This window comes from Petromyzon marinus, chromosome 40, assembly GCF_048934315.1.
Source record: "Petromyzon marinus isolate PM22_M1 ecotype Great Lakes invasive population chromosome 40, UKy_Petmar_22M1.pri1.0, whole genome shotgun sequence".
NCBI classification, from domain to species: domain Eukaryota; kingdom Metazoa; phylum Chordata; class Hyperoartia; order Petromyzontiformes; family Petromyzontidae; genus Petromyzon; species Petromyzon marinus.
Window position 1 is genome coordinate 6170096 of NC_133706.1, and position 17546 is coordinate 6187641.

The 17546-nt window shown below is 47.4% G+C and overlaps 2 protein-coding genes across 6 annotated transcripts; one reads left to right on the forward strand and one right to left on the reverse strand.

Moving 5' to 3' along the window:
- Nucleotides 1–1721: 1721 nt before the first annotated feature.
- LOC142930523 (uncharacterized) lies at nt 1722–7919 on the forward strand. The gene is made up of 5 exons (XM_076073061.1): nt 1722–2462; nt 3827–3892; nt 4279–4438; nt 4692–4850; nt 5082–7919. Exons 1-5 carry the CDS (start codon nt 2443–2445, stop codon nt 5796–5798), a joined length of 1122 nt encoding a protein of 373 aa, XP_075929176.1. The 5' UTR covers nt 1722–2442; the 3' UTR covers nt 5799–7919.
- A 1066-nt stretch (nt 7920–8985) lies between these two features.
- Nucleotides 8986–17521, reverse strand: NDUFAF2 (NADH:ubiquinone oxidoreductase complex assembly factor 2). 5 transcript variants are annotated; one of them, XM_076073063.1, is made up of 6 exons: nt 17405–17506; nt 14092–14158; nt 13436–13555; nt 12577–12666; nt 11681–11721; nt 8986–10092 (listed from the first exon to the last, which is right to left on the reverse strand). In XM_076073063.1, exons 3-6 carry the CDS (start codon nt 13548–13550, stop codon nt 9757–9759), a joined length of 582 nt encoding a protein of 193 aa, XP_075929178.1. In that variant the 5' UTR covers nt 13551–13555; nt 14092–14158; nt 17405–17506; the 3' UTR covers nt 8986–9756. The 5 variants fall into 5 exon arrangements, with proteins under 5 accessions (XP_075929178.1, XP_032824424.1, XP_032824423.1 ...); XM_032968533.2 differs by lacking the exon at nt 14092–14158 and having other exon boundaries at nt 17443–17521; XM_032968532.2 differs by lacking the exon at nt 14092–14158 and having other exon boundaries at nt 17405–17519.
- Between the last annotated feature and the right edge of the window lie 25 nt (nt 17522–17546).

The following is a 17546-nucleotide window of genomic DNA, read 5'->3' on the forward strand; positions in this document are numbered from 1 at the left end:
TATCTCATAGTGTCTAATAGTGTACAATGTGTCTAATAGTGTCTAATGCGTGGAGAGTGTCTGATAAGGGTCAATCCGGTGAGTGGTGTCTGGTAAGGGTCGGGTGAGTGGTGTCTGGTGAGGGTCAGGTGAGTGGTGTCTGGTGAGGGTCAGGTGAGTGGTGCTTGGTGAGGGTCAGGTGAGTGGTATCTGGTGAGGGTCAGGTGAGTGGTGTCTGGTTAGGGTCAGGTGAGGTGATGTCAGGTGAGGGTCAGGTGCGTGGTGTCTGGTTAGGGTCAGGTGAGTGGTGCTTGGTGAGGGTCGGGTGAGTGGTATCTGGTGAGGGTCAGGTGAGTGGTGTCTGGTGAGGGTCAGGTGAGTGGTGTCTGGTGAGGGTCAGGTGAGGTGCTGTCAGGTGAGGGTCAGGTGCGTGGTGTCCGGTGAGGGTCAGGTGAGGTGCTGTCAGGTGTGTGTTGGTTAGTGCTTAGTCTGGTTAGTGCCATGCCAGGTTCAAGGTGAGTAGTCAGTGTCTGGTGGCTGGGAGTGTCAGGTGAACATCTGATGAGTGTGTCACGTGTCTGATCGATGGCATAAGGTGAGTAGTGCGAGTGGTCAGGTGTGTGTGGTGCATGGTTAGTGGTGAGCAGGGCCCGGTGCGTTGAAGTGTCTGGTGAGTGCTGTCACGTGGGTGGTGTCAGGTGAGCGACCTCACCCAGGGATTTCGTGGTACAAGCAAGACCTGTTTAAGATTAACATCTGCTTCAATACTCACACCTATTTTGAGTCTGACAAAAATAACATTGGGATCATAGGTCCTTTTGAAATGAATTTGCCCATTTTTGTTCAGTTATGTCCTTGCGATTACCACTTCTTTGAGTGAACTTTTGAATCTGTGCCGTGCCAATACAGTTCCGCCTATGGCATTCATCATTGTCCATGCAAGCTTTTTCAATTAATTTTCATGTCAACATTGCAAAGGGCTGTGGTGGTACTGCCACCTTTGCCCAAGCGCAGATAATTGTTTAGGAAATTCCCCCCATTCAAATTTAGTTTTCTAACTCCCAAGTGACATGACACTAGAGAAGCTATGGACACGAAATCAGAGACGTTGCATGCAGGGATAAATGTAGGCGAATGGCGGCTCTCGTGACACGAAAGAAGAGATACAGATGAGATAGATTTACTTCAAGGATGTAGTTGACGAGATAAACGATGGAGTTAGGAGAGATAAGAGTGATGCAGGCATGATCGGGTTCTGAATTCGAGATATTTGAAGCTCCCCGATTTGTTGTGATTCTGGGCCCTCCTTGATTTGATTTGGCACTGGACATCAGTTTTCTTATGCCTAGCGCCACCATTACAATTGGAACCTTGATCACTTTTGTGGTGCCACGGTGGCTATGGGATGTTAACTACCTCGCCAGATATACAGGAAGACGTTGGTTCGATCCCGACCCTGACGACGCCTGCTGTATATTTGGAGTTTGCGTGTCTCTCTCATCATCATCACGGTGGCTAGATGTTAACTACCGCGCTAGGTATACAGGAAGACGTTGGTTCGATCCCGACCCTGACGACGCCTGCTGTATATTTGGAGTTTGCGTGTCTCTGTCTCTCTCATCATCATCACAGTGGCGAGGAGATGTTAACTACCTTGCCTGGTATACAGGAGGTCGTGGGTTCCATCCCGACACTGACGCCTGCTGCTGTATATTTGGAGTTTGCGTGTCTCTCTCATCATCACGGTGGCTAGATGTTGACTACCTCGCCTGGTATACAGGAGGTCGTGGGTTCGATCCCGACCCTGACGACGCCTGCTGCTGCTGTGTAGTTGGAGTTTGGGGCGTCTCTCTCCCCGTGGTCGCGTGGATTTATCTCCGGGTCCTCCGATTTTTTCCCCTCCACATTTAGAATGAACATCACGGCGTTGAGAGTATTTGGCATGCGGTCCATTCCCACTAGGTTGAGCTATCGTTCGTGACGGCCCAGGTCACGATCTGAAGAAAAAGGCCTGCACAGCGCAGCGGGGCCTTACCTGTCAAGGTAAAACAGTTTGGTAAAAAACAAACAACTAATGACGTTGCTGTTGTTGCCGTGGGTGTTGCAGCAAGCGCGGAAATTCCGTGCGCACAACGATGTTGTTATTGCTTGCTAGGCGCCCTCTGTTGGACGAGACTTGGTGGTGATCTTTTCGGGGTTGTGCGAGACGCGTCCCAAACGCGAAACGCACGAAGCCGGCAAAACGAAAGCACACGGACGTCATGGACTCGTTCGCCGTCACTTCTGCGAAAGCCGAAACCACTCCGATGCGTTACTCACCAGCACCTCCCTGAGACCAGCTGATGCCCCCCCCACACACACCATATATACACGAAGCACCGAGGGTTTGGCTAAGTCATTGACAATACTTTCCTTCTGCGTTAGACGCCTATTCGTGACAAGCAACTACAGCAGTACCTTTGGATGTACTCTACTCAAACAAGGTAGGATGCTGCAATGAATGAATAGTACTCGATGTGTGTGTGTAATTGTTCAGGATGTCAAATTGGGGTGTCTTGTTTGAAAACGCAATTGATCGTTAGCGTGTTTAAAAATGAATTCCCGAGTAAATATACCGTAGAGCTTCGCTGTCAAGTGCACATATTGTTTCTGTCATTGTTCTTGCCAAAGTCAGGGTTCACTGTTTTGATGAGCAACGCGTCCATGTCCGCGATCGGTCCGAAGGTGTGCATTCCACGTTACCACGGCAAGGCCCAGTCGGTCCAAAGAACATTCACCACACCCTGTTGGCTTCTGACAAGGCGGTACTTGTTTAATTAACACCGGCGATGAAAAGACTTAAGATGGACTGCTTAAACTGCGAAGCACCAGTTGAGAATGTTTCTTAGAATAAAGAATAATAATAATGATTAAACAGGGCAGGTCGATACACAGCACCAACCGAGTTGGCGAGCGGTGACGAGAGCCGTGTGGGCTCGTGGTTAAAGTCCGTGGATTTATTCCAGCAATTATTTTCGTCTAAGTCATTAAAGATGTCAAGAAAAAAAATTTAGTCGGCTCCTTCGTTATTAAATGTTGGTGTGAAGTGATCGTAACTTCCCGGCCCGGCAATCTGTGATGTGGAAATGCACGCATATCCAATTTGCCGCTGTTACTCTTCAGTAAACTGATGTAAACTGCTGTCTCATAGAACGCAATCTAACTCTGCGTCTTCATGCACACGAGTTCATTTTATTTCGGCAGAGGCATGGATTATGGGTGGGTGGTGTGGGGTGGAAGGTCCGAGTCGACTCCGCCTCAAATGAGTACCTGGTGCGGTGTGTAAACATCGCAACTGGGGAGAGAAAGGCGGCCAGGCGTGGTGCTGGCCACCCACCCTCTCGCGTGCCGTGCTGGCCTGCATAGGTGCGACTCGCTAACAGCACTTGCCCCTACAGTCTGTTAAGGCTATGCGGGGGTATCTTTGTCTTGGTCATTGTCACGTTCAACAATTTTCGTCCACTCAATCACCATCGAGTAGAATGGGGAAAAAAAACCAAAACTGCTTTGTTGACAAATGTAAAAAAAAACACTAACATTGGTGGCACTGTCAGCTGTGAGCATGTAAAATAAACAACTGTCCTTGATGCGTTGCAATCATCGCAATGGCTCAAGTGTGTCAAGACCACATCATTGATTGGCTGGTTGCGTCTTAAAGAGTTGGTTGTTTTTTTTTGTGGACGATTCTTGAACTTACAACACGGAATGCATTTGAAATTCATCGATTACAGAACAATAAAAATGTTTTGGGGTCTCCCCCCCCCCCCAAGGTTCTAACTTGCGCGCTCGGTGTTTTTTGCACACTCAGAGGGGCTGCTGGCAAACGTGAAGACGGAGGAAAGGAGCCAAAGTCAACAACAACAATGGCCAATCGGTAAGTGCATACTGCCCGCATCAAATGGTTCGCTCCCGTGCGTTAAGCTGCGTGTGGGTCGACGTTCTTATCGTCGACGTTGTCAGCGACGTTGTTAGCATCGTTTTTTTCTTTCGATGCATCATCTGCACGACCAAGAAGAATTCTTAACCCGGAGTTAGGAGCAATCATCTCGTACGATGTGTTATTTTTTTACGTCCGCAAAAGCAAATTCGGCGTTACATTTTTTTTGTCGCGTCAACAACAACACTGGTATGGAATCGGCATGCAAAAAAAATATTGTAATGCAATATTTCAACAATTGGCAAATACGAAAATATATCAAGATTTTTAATGTCATTTGTGCTGTTGTTTAATGTGGTGTTTATATTTCATACATTTTGCAGGCAGACGAAGAAAACAAGCGCCTTAATTTGCATCAAAGATTTTAAGGAGTATTTCCGCCGGACCTACACAGGCCTGTTTGTAGAGATGGCGCTCTATGGAAAAGAATCAATTCAACAGGGAAAACTCGAGGGCAGTGATGTTCACAAGTGCCTTGACGAGGTAAGCATCAACGTATTTCGCTTTTTTTCCTAATTGAGAAGCATTTAACACACCTTACTAAAGCAATGTTGGCGAACTTCTGTAAATGCCTCTGTATGGTAAATGCCGTCGTTTTTAAAGACGTCACCGCAGAGAACTGTAGCGACACGACTGCACTCTACGATAGCCGGGTACCAATCTGTGCCACACTCCCTCCCGCACGACCAACAGATGAATGTAAAATGTAAAACCGCATGTACTGTATTTTTCACAGGTTCGGCACTCAATTCTATTCCTTGGACAAATCAACAAACCCCGCATCAACCCTGAAGAGATGCCTATTCTTGAGAAATTCAGAAGCTCGTCAGCAAACCCAGATGCATTCAAAACCCACGTGCCAAGGACAACACCATACTCGATTCTGCTAGAGATGGTGAGTGTGTATACAATTATCTTGTAAAGCTAAAGGTTCTGAAGAGCTGTTGGCAGCACGAGGTGAATGGGTTTCAGAAGATACCACGAAAAGTTTTCCTATCGAAGCATTCACACATATTAAACCTCTGAGCTAACATTAACTGGTTATTTGTTGTACATTGTTCTGAAACTAAACTTGTGGTAACGTTATCAACTCTCTCATCCCTCTCATAATATGTTTTGAACACAGGTCGTGCGTGCTGAAGGTCCTGGAAACAGCGATGCCATCAAGAAGACTCTGGAGGGCCTTGCTGAAAGAATTCTGAAGCCTTATTCCCCAACGCAGCCAAAACTGCCTTTTTTTGCCACTGTAGTATCACAAAGTTGTTTCTGTGATGAAGAGCAAGGTGACGACATTATAAATGCCCCAGCGATGCCTTTCTGGGGCGCCTCCTTGAGCTGTTCAGGAAAAGAAGCGTCAGAAATAATGTTGGCCCTCAACTGCCTGTTTAACTGGCATCCACTCGTAGCACAAGCTGTCACATTCGCCCAAAACAACCCAGATGCAAGTGGCATTTTAAAATTCCCTCCGACGGTGATCTCCAAGGCCTACAAGCACAACGACTTGAATCTGAAACTCGACGAGTGCCCACCGTGTTCTAGATGCGTGACACTCTTCACGAGTTGCACATTCATGCCTTGTCCGGAGAAAATGCCCATAGCAAAATGGAAGTTTGGCAATTGTGCAGAAAATGAAGCAATTAGCAATCTTTTGAAAAGCATTCGACGTGTTACTTCCAGAGTGAAAGCACATTGCTTTCAGGGCACCAATTGCTGGGGCAAAATGCGGATGGAGAGAATTCATGAAGTAAATAAATATTTGAGTAAAAGAAACTGGTCAGGTGAACTGCTGGCATACATTCCGTCTGGCCCACACAGATCTAAAGTTGAATCAACGTTTAGCTAGTTCAAACAACTATGAATTAGACAGTTATCACTCGCATGCCTAACCCTGGGTTCAAGCGCACTTTATTAGACCATTCTGAAGTCCCCTAAATTTGGATGGAAAAACTAAAAAGAAAAATTAACAAAGGTAGAGAATGTGCATTTGCCGCTACTGCCCGGTGATAGTACTGCAGTCTGTAATCCTCTCTTCCTGGAAGAAACATCAAGGCCTCTTCTGGGGTGATGGCCAAGAGAGCGGACCTGCTGGATGATATCTGAAACTGAATTCTGATAAGTTGAAATCATCACACTCGGGAACCTACCATCAGCTCGCCAGGGTCAACTAAGAGTCCATTCCCCTGAACGACTGCGGCATCCCAGTGTCGTATAAAGTAACGCGTCCCCCGCATCCTTGCCAACCTTCGCCACTCACGTCAGGCGCTCAAACGGACGGCGCTTCCATCAGCTTCGACAATTGTGCAGTCCGTGACGCATGGGCCATTGAGACAGCCAGGGTGGTCGTCCACGAGTTCACCGCGCGGAGTAATGCAACGGAAGTTTCGGCTGCGCCACCCCTGTGCATCTGTGTCCGCTCCAGTGTCGAATGCCGTGGCAGGCCTGAGAGTTTAGCCGCAAAATTTGTAATGCGATCGTGACCTCGATACGAGAAGAGCTACAAGCGCAGTCAAACACGGGATTGTTGACAAACTCTGCCTATGTATCTACAAGAGTCCTGCACCATTCCACTCCATCCTATCCAGCCAAGCAATGTGTACCATCATCAAGCAACCCCAACTGACGCCGTTTCACCTGCGTGCAAACCTTGCGCGCTACGGCCAGTGCAGCTTCTGGGTCTCCGGCCTAAAGACCCAGAACCAGTTACCGGTTGATGTTCGCGACCTATAATTGAGCCTGAGCAAGTTTTGCAAAGAACTTAACGGTGTTTTTACGAAGAGATTACTAGGTGTGGTTCGTGCACTCTCGTGATGGAATGGACTCATATGCGCGGTAACAAAAGTTCAGATGTACTAATTCGTGGCATGGCATGGGAACTCTTGACTGTTGCGGGTGCATTGGAGGCAGCTACTTCTCATGCTCCTGCTGCCAAAACCAACCACCTGCAACTTCTGGCACATCAATGGAGCCATAACGAATCTGCATTTTTAAAAGGCCTGGACAGATGGATTCAAAATTGCTGCAGAGTATTGCCCAAGTTAAACGTGTGCTGCTGGACAGCCATGGCGCTGGCAACCCTGTGACCTCAAAGACACTGCCCCTGGGTGGAAGTTTGCATCAAAGTTCCACCACGGGGGGAAGTCTCACACGCTGGTGGCCCCAGATGTTTGCTTTATGTTGCACTTGTATTCAGTATTCATAATTTATCCAAAAAGTGTATTTTATTGCAGTAGAATCATAACATAAAACCTACCATTGTGTTCATAGCATTAACTCTGACACTGGTGCCTTAAACAATCTACATTCGTATCAATTCTAGCAGGTACTGTATTTGGTTAACGGTTTAAAGCAGGGGTCCCCAACCCCCGGGCCACGTACCGGTACCGGTCCTTGGCCTGTTAGGAACCGGACCGTGGCCTGTTAGGAACTGGGCCGCACAGCAGGAGATGAGCGGTGAGTCCGCGCGTGGCCCGCCCCATTATTTAATTATTTACCACTTCCATCCGCGCCTCATTCCCGCACTGCGCACTTGTCTCAGTCACAGTGTTGGTAAGCCCACAAGCTCTAACCCCTAGTAGCCAAAATGAGTAAAAAACAAACGTCGCTGGAGAGCTTCTTTGAAAAGGGGGAAAGACCCAATGATGAACCCATCCCCCCCCCTCCACCGGTCCGTGAAAAAAATTGTCTTCCACGCGAAACCGGTCCCTGGTGCCAAAAAGGTTGGGGGCCGCTGGTTTATAGGATGCTCAACATAGCGATGGCATTGAGTAAAGACGTTGTTTTAATCGTGCTGAAAACATGTTTTAAAGACAAAAACCATGAGAAAAAAGCATGCTGAAAATAAGTGTAGCATTGACAATGTTTTACAAAGGCGGTTCACAATGTTTTAACCCTCGTATATTTTGTATATTTGACATTTATGAAAGTGGAATGTTACGTGCTATTTTAATAAAATGTCATTGCTTTACACGTGTCTTTTTTTGTTGTTGTTACTTTACACGTGACATTTTATCAGGGCAAGTACTTCTCCAAGTCTGGTGGCTTAATTCAAATTGAAATTTTAAGTCGGCGTAGCTCATTAACCATCTAGGATAGAGACAAAAATAGCTACCCCTCCGCTTTGTGGCAAGTCAACAGTGATTGTGCTTTGGGTGCAATCCTTGCACCCACCAGCTGAACGTGGAGTCGCTACTACCGCCTCGGAGCCACCAATTGAGATGAGCAACACCCAACGCGTGTTTGAGCAACGACGCTTTCACTCGAATGCCAAGATTAACGATGGCGATGTCTGTGGCGTAGATTCCCCGCAAAGCTATGTCGGACCACCGACAACACTGAGCTCGGCGAAGATCACCAAGGGTTAATAAAAGGAAACTCCGAATCACTTTGGACAATCCCTCGCATCGTTTACTTCCCCACACGCTTATAGAGCCTTGCCTAGTTCAAGAAACGTATTAACGCTTTACCATTGCACACTTTAATAGTGCTGTTTGTTGCTGGCCAATGGTGTTTTGCGCCACTGATCAGTAACTGTGATAACAATACATCTCCTTATAAATCAGGCCTTCAGGAAATTAAGTTTTCCAACACCACCAGTCTCTCGGCCCAACGATCCGGAAACCACCTCCACATGAACCGATTTCATTGCTCCATCTCTGCGGTGGACGTGTTCTCAGGTACGATTTTCTCCTTGGACTTCCAGTTTGTTAGGTTCGGCCTCCGTCCGTCATCCCTTTTAGAGACATGTCCTTCCCAAGGCCACGTGCATCGAATGCCGTAGTGTGTTGTTATACGACTAATATGTATACATTGTTTACATTGCATGTTTGACAAGCAGTTCTTACACCTTGCAGATTAGGATGGCGCCACTAATTTTATGTTAAGCGTGACAGAGGCTTACTGAAGTGACTTTAGACCACTAGGTCTGAATTGTTTATTCAAGGACCATTCCCCAATACGTATGCAGAACTTCTTTCGCACCGTACGTAGCCAACCGCACTAATCAGAGGTGTGCAAATTACCGACAAAATAACTTCCAGAAAAAATATTTATTTGCCCTCATTACATGACTCCAACGATACTGTCGTGGTGTAATGGCTAGCATGCAATACTTGTAATCCACATTTGTTTTTCCAGCTCGTTCTCCCAGCACAGCAGATCAAACAATGGGCAAGTTTATTCAATTCCGCCACCGTTGTCCACCTAGCAGTATGGATGCGTACATCACAGTCGATTGGCGGGTCGCACGTGGTCGGGCATAGTGTAGAGACGTCCACTTTTTCCAAGACGTCTGGGGCCTGCGTGGAAGAGTAGGCCTAACATACCCTATAAAGGGCCTCTCTTGAGCTCCCTCCAGTCGAGGCCCTTCATTCAGGGTGGCGAGGTGTTAACTACCTTGCCCGGAATACAGGTCCTCAGTTCGATCACGACCCTGACGCCTGTATATTTGGAGTTTGCATGTTCTACCCGTGGTCACGTGGATTTTTCTCCGAGTTCTCCAGTTTTTCCCTCCACATTTAGAAACATGCATTTAGAGTATTTGGCTGCTATAAATGTGCACAGAACAAGCCACTCAATTGAGCGATCATTTGTGGCTTCTGAAAAAAAAAACAAAGCTAGCTCAGTAGGCCTTACCTGCTAAAATAAAACTAGTTTAGTTTGTAAGTTTTAAATTCAGCAGTGGCGTAAGCAACCAATTGCAGCGGCTGCAACCTTTAACCATTTAATCCTTGACACGACTCCCAAAATTGGAAATGCTGGGTTGTACATAACCGGGTGGAAAGGAATCGACGATGGGCAAGGGCTCATTGTTTCGTGCCCTCTTGTCCAGGTGTCCAACTTTCCGGCTGGAAGCCACCGCCGTCCCGTCCTGTAGTCGCCGCTTTACCCCCTCCGCCGGTGTCCGCCCCCTCACCCGGGAGCCACGATCCTGGATGGAACTTGCCGGCAGTGCCGCCGGGCTCGGGCGACGGGCCTAGCGGCGCGCCGTGGGTCAGCGCGGCGTGGCCCGGAGCTCGCGTGGCCGCACGCGCCACCAGTCCCTCCTCGTAGGCGCGCTGCTGGGCCTCCTCATCCTTGATCTCGCTCAGGCGGCCCCGCTCGGCCACCAGGTGGCTCGTTGCCTCCCGGCGAGACACCTCCTGCGGGTGCAGCGGCGACGGCAACAAGGCACAGGCCGTGTCAAGAGATGGCGAGCCGCTGAGTCTACGAGTGCCTCGGCTCTGGGTTTCAGCCACTTTTAATCGATCCGGGTTTTTGAAGCGTAGTGCGTTGATGGTGTCAGCCTGCTGACTCACTCAATCATTAAAGTTACCTCGCCTCTAAAGGCAATCAATTGTGATAAACAAAAGTAAAACTACATGAGGGTAGAAGGGGGTGGCGGTAGCGGTGGCGGTCAGGGCAGAGGAGAGAGCGAAACGGGAGGAAGAAAAGAGAGCAACACTGCGGTCAGAACGAAGCAACTAGGGGGCTCAGCACAACGAGCCCCAGGGAGAGCTGGAGAAACAACCAGGACAGTACCAATGTGTCCTAGCGCATCCTAGAGAGGTGGGGGGGGGGGGGGGCAAAGCTCTTCGAGTCCCAGGTCATTCACAGGGGGCTGGGGCCCATTCATTCACAAGTTCCAGGTTGCTATCAGTGGCTATAACCATACACCTCTAGTCCACAGTGCTGAGAGGTGAAATCGAGGTAAATGGTAATCCCCTATTATCACCGTTTTCACGATGTAATCAGATTACCACATGTAACCATTAACTACCTTCAGGGTCATTGCAGAGGGAATAACTACAGTGTTCTGTCGCAGATTTCATATCAAGTGAAACCTCAACCTACCTACGTGACTTTACCGAAAGAACCAGAGAGTATGGATTCCTGCAGTCACGAAAGCTTCAAATCTAGATTGAAATCTCAATGTAACGTTATTCAGGGCGACTGGGAAAATTGAACGTTGACATTCACGAAATCATTGAGGCAGGAAATCACATTTCCTGGAGGCTCATGATGTTCAACATCAGTGTACTGAGCAGGCAATGCATTGCAACAAACCGAGTGAGACAATGAAAAATGTACATCAAGAAGTGGTAACCAAAATGTGGAATACAGTGGGGAAATGTTAGAGATACGGTGAGGACGATCGTCACAGGCTGGACTGGAACATCTCACTCGTTAAACAGAAAGGCTCGTGTGCCCCGATGACATCATTCACCTGTGAATGTTCTCCAATCCATGTGTTCCCTTTTCCATTTCTCAGTGATATTCCAAGCATGCATCATTCTCAGTACTTTTTTTTTAAGATGTTAGAAATAATTGTACTTTGCAAGTTACTCATCTCCGACCATTCCAATGTGGAATGTCCACCCACTGGCCTAATGAAAACCATCATGGCCAATGCAATGCTCCAACGCTGTCCTCTGGACAATCCTATCCCTTCACCTGATGAAGGCCACTTGTGTTGTGGCCGAAACGTCGTGATTTTTGTTATTTTATTTTTACCTACGTGACTTTACCGAATAGAACCAAAGAGTATGAATGCAATGCTCGTTTGAGGAAGGCGACGCGTTTGCAAATGCTGGACTGTGAAGAAATGTCAGCAATTTGGGATCTAGAAATCATCGGGGGCCAATGTCGTTTTTGCTACTGCCGCGATCTTTCCACCGGATGAGAGTGTGAAAACGCCCATCACCCCCCGTGCGGTGCTGCTCCATCACCAGGCTGTGCCTTGTCACTCACCTCTATGGTCGGGGCACCATCCCTCTTTCCCTGCATCCACGCTGCACAAACAAACACAACCATCGACGTCAACTGGGCAAGCATCAATTGGACTGTTCTGTACGCCGCAAGGAACGAAGCCGTTCCTTTGATAGTCTACACGTTACTCCAGTTATCAGGTCACGCTTCACCCATGCTGGTCAGTGCTGGATGGTGAAGGCAGCGAGCACAGGGAGTTGGAAGCACAGAGCACAGCGGCGCAATGGATTTTGCTGCACTCCTCCCTTGCTGCCAACCACCTAGCCTTTGACCAAATCACCCAGAATGCACCCAATCTAGGAAGTCAACCATTTCCCGTTCCGAGACGTCTGCAAGTTGCAGGCTGGGTTGTCCCGTTTAACGCTGAATCTCGGATTGACAAAAGGGCTGTAGAGGTACATGATTGGATTTTCTAGATGCAGGTTCAATGGATGCATTCAGAGCTACTGAATGAACAACCGATGAAAGTTATTTGGGGGGATTATGCCCGGCTATGTTGTGTACCCTCACGATAAATGTTCATAAGGGGATGCCCTCCATGCAGTGATATTTGTAATATCTATTATAATTGGTATTCATGCCATTCATATAGCGCAGGGCTATCACGAAGGCCGTGTTTTACAGACGCATCTAGTATACCAGTAGAGGCTATGATTGATATCCGTAATGCCAACTGGGTAATTTGTAGGTAATTGATGCGTTTTTTTGTCCGGTTAATACACCGCAGCAATAACCAGGGTGAACTGCCGGTTTCGAACCGTGAACCTCTGCAACAAGCGGCGAGCACGCTACCGCTGGGCCATGTCGCTGCCCGGATGACCACTGCTGCTTTTACGTTAGGCACGTTGGTGTGCTTTTTGGATAGGTCCTACACCCACCCTGCCACTCCATGGGGATGTTGTCGCCGTCGTAGTCGGCCGTGCTGGACTTCGACGCCTCCACCAAACGGCGCGGACGCACAGTGCGACCTGGCCGGGGGCAACACGGGATCGGCAAGCGTGGGTGGCTTAAGAGGGCTCATACTTTGTGGCTGTGTAAGAGACAATGAGCTGCCACCACCGAGATCCCAGGTTGAAAATCTGGCTTTTAGTCGCCCATGGTTAAGCTCGGTCTTCAAGAGTAGCGAGTTGTCATTTCAGCCACATCAACAACGGCTGCACAAAAAAAGACAAATTATCAGGTCAGAGGTCGTTTTTTTTCTATTAAATATTTGATCTCATTTACAGAAATAAAAAAATGACAAGAGTTCAAATGACCAGTTTGTCCAATTTGGACACAGATGCAGTAAAATCAGAATCTTTATGTATCCTGGAGGAATCCCGACGAACTATGAAGCCCTTTTTCACAGATGTCCAGTAGGGGTGGCTCAGCGAGTAACTACAACAAACAGTACAAAAACAAAACGAGTGCAAAACAGAGAAAAGGTAAGCAAGTCCCAAAAAAAAATGTACAAATGTAAACAAAGTAAATACGCACAAACTGCACAAGTGCACACACTCCTGCCGATTTGTCAAAACAAAATGCAAAGCTTGGGCAAGGAGACAAAACAACAACCACACCAAGGCAACAACACCACCCCAGCAAGACAGATGTCGCATTTATCTGGACCAATGCCAACCATTTCTTACGCCGTGTGGTCCTATATTGTGATATTTGTCCAGGCGTGCGTTCGTGTGCGCGTGTGTGTGTGTGCGCGAGATGAAGGTTCCGCCGTTTGAACTGCGGCGTCGCACCCACCAGCCCACGTGCGCTGCTCGGGCACCAGGTAATACTTGTTGCCCAGGTAGTCGGTGCCAATGTGCACTCGCAGCATGCCCAGCTTGCTGCGCAGGAACGTCACCACGCGACTCATCCCAGCTGCGGGAACACCGATACAAAGACACCACCCCCCCCCCCCCCCCCCGTGTGATCAAACCGACGTTTTAATCGGCACGTTAAAATTTGGTTCCGCGCAAACATTTCGGTCAAGTTTTTGCCGAGAATTCAAGCGTTGGTTTGACCGCCATGCGACGGGCATCATTGCAAAAGCGGGTGACAAACTGCTGCCCTCCATTTTGTGGAGCAGAGGTCACTTGAAAGGCATATTGAAGGTAGCTCTGTGATATCTGCTTACGTGAACTGTACCCTTACAAAAAGGGAGGCACTACTTTACAAGGGATACCTCGTCTCACTACATGACACCGATAGCAGAACCGGTAGAGCACTGGGTTAGGGAAAGGACTAAACACTCTCAAAGTCAGTCTGACAAGCTGGGATCACCATTTGCAGTTTAATTGCTTGAGAAGTCATTGAATAGTCAGGATGGACTGAATTACTGCAATCCTAGTGTCCATTTGTGTATGTACAATACAAAGTTGCCACAGACTATTGAAGCAAGTGCTGTTAGCGCGCACCTATGAAGGCTGGCGTGGCACACGAGAGGTTGCGTGGCCAGCACTACGCCCGGCCAGCTTTGTCGCCCTATTGACAATGTCTACACACAGCACCAGGTATTCATTTGAGGCTGAGTCGACGTAGGAGAGGCCGGTTCTGGTTCAGATATTCGTCGCTTGTTTTGGTCATGAGCAGGAATCGAACTCGGGTCGCTGGGTTCATTGGGCAGTGCACTCACCGCGACACTACCACTGCCCACAATGAGCGTCACAAACTGATTTTTATTTCTTCCCGAAAAACTCATTCATTTTCCTTTGCTTACCCCAACTCCCCTTCCCACCTTCATTCCTCACCGTTGACACCATCATCCCCTCTTCCCAACGTCCCTACCCTTTCATCACACTCACTTATCATCATCATAAACCACTCACTGTCACTTTTATCATTCTCATGGATGCACCACCACCCTTATCATCAACTCATCTCATAACACCGCTTCAATGTAAATTTTAAACTTCCCTATTCCGTGCTTTCCTTAAGGCGCTTTATGAATTAAAATAAGATACAAACGGGGCTTAATTCCTCGCAGAATATTTTCCGGGTCGTTGCCTTAGGAATTCGGATTGGCAATTGGGTTTTTAGAGTGTAGGGGTAAGGTTTAATTAAGGTCAGCAAAATATCCAAGTCCTTGCTTTAATGATTGGCAATTGGGTTTTTAGAGTGTAGGGGTAAGGTTTAATTAAGGTCAGCAAAATATCCAAGTCCTTGCTTTAATGAGCACGCTTCTAAGAGAACGGTAGTCTCGAACATGAACTATAAACTATTTTTTTTTATTTTACCAGGTAAGGCTCCATCCACACCGAGCTGTCTAGCTCTTTCACGGGTACCACAAATGCTAGCGCGACTAAGTGCCTTCATCACGTGGCAATGCGTAGCGGCCAAATGCTCCAAAACGTGTGACGCGTCGATTCTAAATGTGGAGGGGAAAAGCCGGAGGACGCGGAGAAAAATCCACCGCAAACTCTAAATCAGAGGTCTGCAACCTGTCAGCCCATACGGTTCACCTGTATTCTTGTACAGGGAAATTTATTTTTCAGGTCCACACGGCATACAGCCGTTTCAATGCGGGCAAATTTTTTGTTGTTGTCTTGTGTGTTTCTCTCCCTTGGGATGGGACTTTGTAGGATGAACGTTGAGATTTAGGTCACGGGTGACCAATAAGGTTTGAATTGGTCTGTAATAAGGTAGGGCACTGATAAGGGGTTGACGGCTATGGGAGCCGCATGCGGCTCTTTAATTATTGCTTCGTGACGTTATTTATTCAGGACCACCGTCTCGTATTTGACTACATTGCGGCTCTTGAAATAGAGGGAGTTTTTTTTAAACCGAATTTGAACAAAAAATTGCCTCTCCTTGTAATTTTTGGTTGCCGACCGCTGCTCCAAATATACAGCAATAGCAGGCGTCAAGGTGGAGATCGAACCCACGACCTCCTGCACACCAGGCGAGGGAGTTAACATCTCCTAGCCACCGTGATTATGATGAGAGGGAGACACGCAAACTCCAAATATACAGCAGCAGGTGTCAGGGTTGGGATCGAACCCACGACTCTCCTGTACACCAGGCGAGGTCGTTAACATCTCATAGCCACTGTGATGATGACAGAGAGACACGCAAACTCCAAATATACAGCAGCAGGTGTCATGGTTGGGATCGAACCCACGACCTTCTGCACACCAGGCGAGGTAGTTAACATCTCCTAGTCACTGTGATAATGATGAAAGAGAGACACGCAAACTCCAAATATACAGCAGCAGGTGTCAGGGTTGGGATCGAACCCACGACCTCCTGCACACCAGGCGAGGTAGTTAACATCTCCTAGCCACTGTGATGATGACAGAGACACGCAAACTCCAAATATACAGCAGCAGGTGTCAGGGTTGGGATCGAACCCACGACCTCCTGGACCCCAGGCGCGGTAGTTAACATCTCCTAGCCACTGTGAATATGATGACAGAAAGACACGCAAACTCCAAATATACAGTAGCAGGCGTCAGGGTTGGGATCGAACCCACGACCTCCTGCACACCAGGCGAGGTAGTTAACATCTCCTAGCCACCGTGATGATGAGAAAGACACGCAAACTCCAAATATACAGCAGCAGGTGTCAGGGTTGGGATCGAACCCACGACCTCCTGCACACCAGGCGAGGTAGTTAACATCTTCTAGCCACTGTGATAATGATGACATAGAGACACGCAAACTCCAAATATACAGCAGCAGGTGTCAGGGTTGGGATCGAACCCACGACCTCCTGCACACCAGGCGAGGTAGTTAACATCTCCTAACCACTCAGGCCCCACGCCCCTGCTGCACGGAAAAAAAACGCACGAAAGCAAACCGAGAGCCACAGACAGCAGTGACCTTGCAGACTGTGACATTCAAACTTGTTTAGTTATCAGTCAATAGCCCTTTAAACAAAACGTGGGTAAAAGCGGTATGTAAAGAACGCGTGGTATGAACTCTAGACAAATACGGTAAAATTATACTGCGTAATACACGCGGTATATAATACACAGTATACAATACACAAGGTAAATAACACACAAGGTATACAATACACAAGGTAAATAACACACAAGGTATACAATACACAAGGTAAATAATACACAAGGTATACAATACACAAGGTAAATAATACACAAGGTATATAATACACAAGGTATACAATACACAAGGTAAATAATACACAAGGTATACAATACACAAGGTAAATAATACACAAGGTATATAATACACAAGGTATACAATACACAAGGTATACAATACACAAGGTAAATAATACACATAGTATACAATACACAAGGTAAATAATACACATAGTATACAATACAAAAGGTAAATAATACATAGTATACAATACACAAGGTAAATAATACATAGTATAAAATACACAAGGTAAATAATACATAGTATACAATACACAAGGTAAATAATACATAGTATACAATACACAAGGTAAATAATACACGCGTCTGCTAAGGGGCATGCTGCCATTAGGGGCTCCCCTAGGCTAAACACTGCGTCGAGTAATATACATTCAATCATTGTTATAATTATTATCGTGTGATGATGATGATGATAATTGCTTTACTAACAATGTAACATTACAGCCACCGTTAGGCCTGAGAGGGTTAACGTCTCATTTGAGCCAGGCTCAGGCACGTTCAGATGTCTTGGCGTTTAAACAGAAAACACCATCGTAACATTCTTCAGCAACAGACCCTAATCCGTAACGCCGATGAACGTCGCGGGCGACTACGTGTTACTTACTTTGTCCCACTAATTGACTTATAAAGACAAACACAAACCCAGAACGCCGAGTCAATCTCCCACAACGCACGCGGCTTTCGGAATCCGCAAGCGACGCGATTGCATTTCATAGACCGCATAGAACGCGCGGCCGCGTCACGCG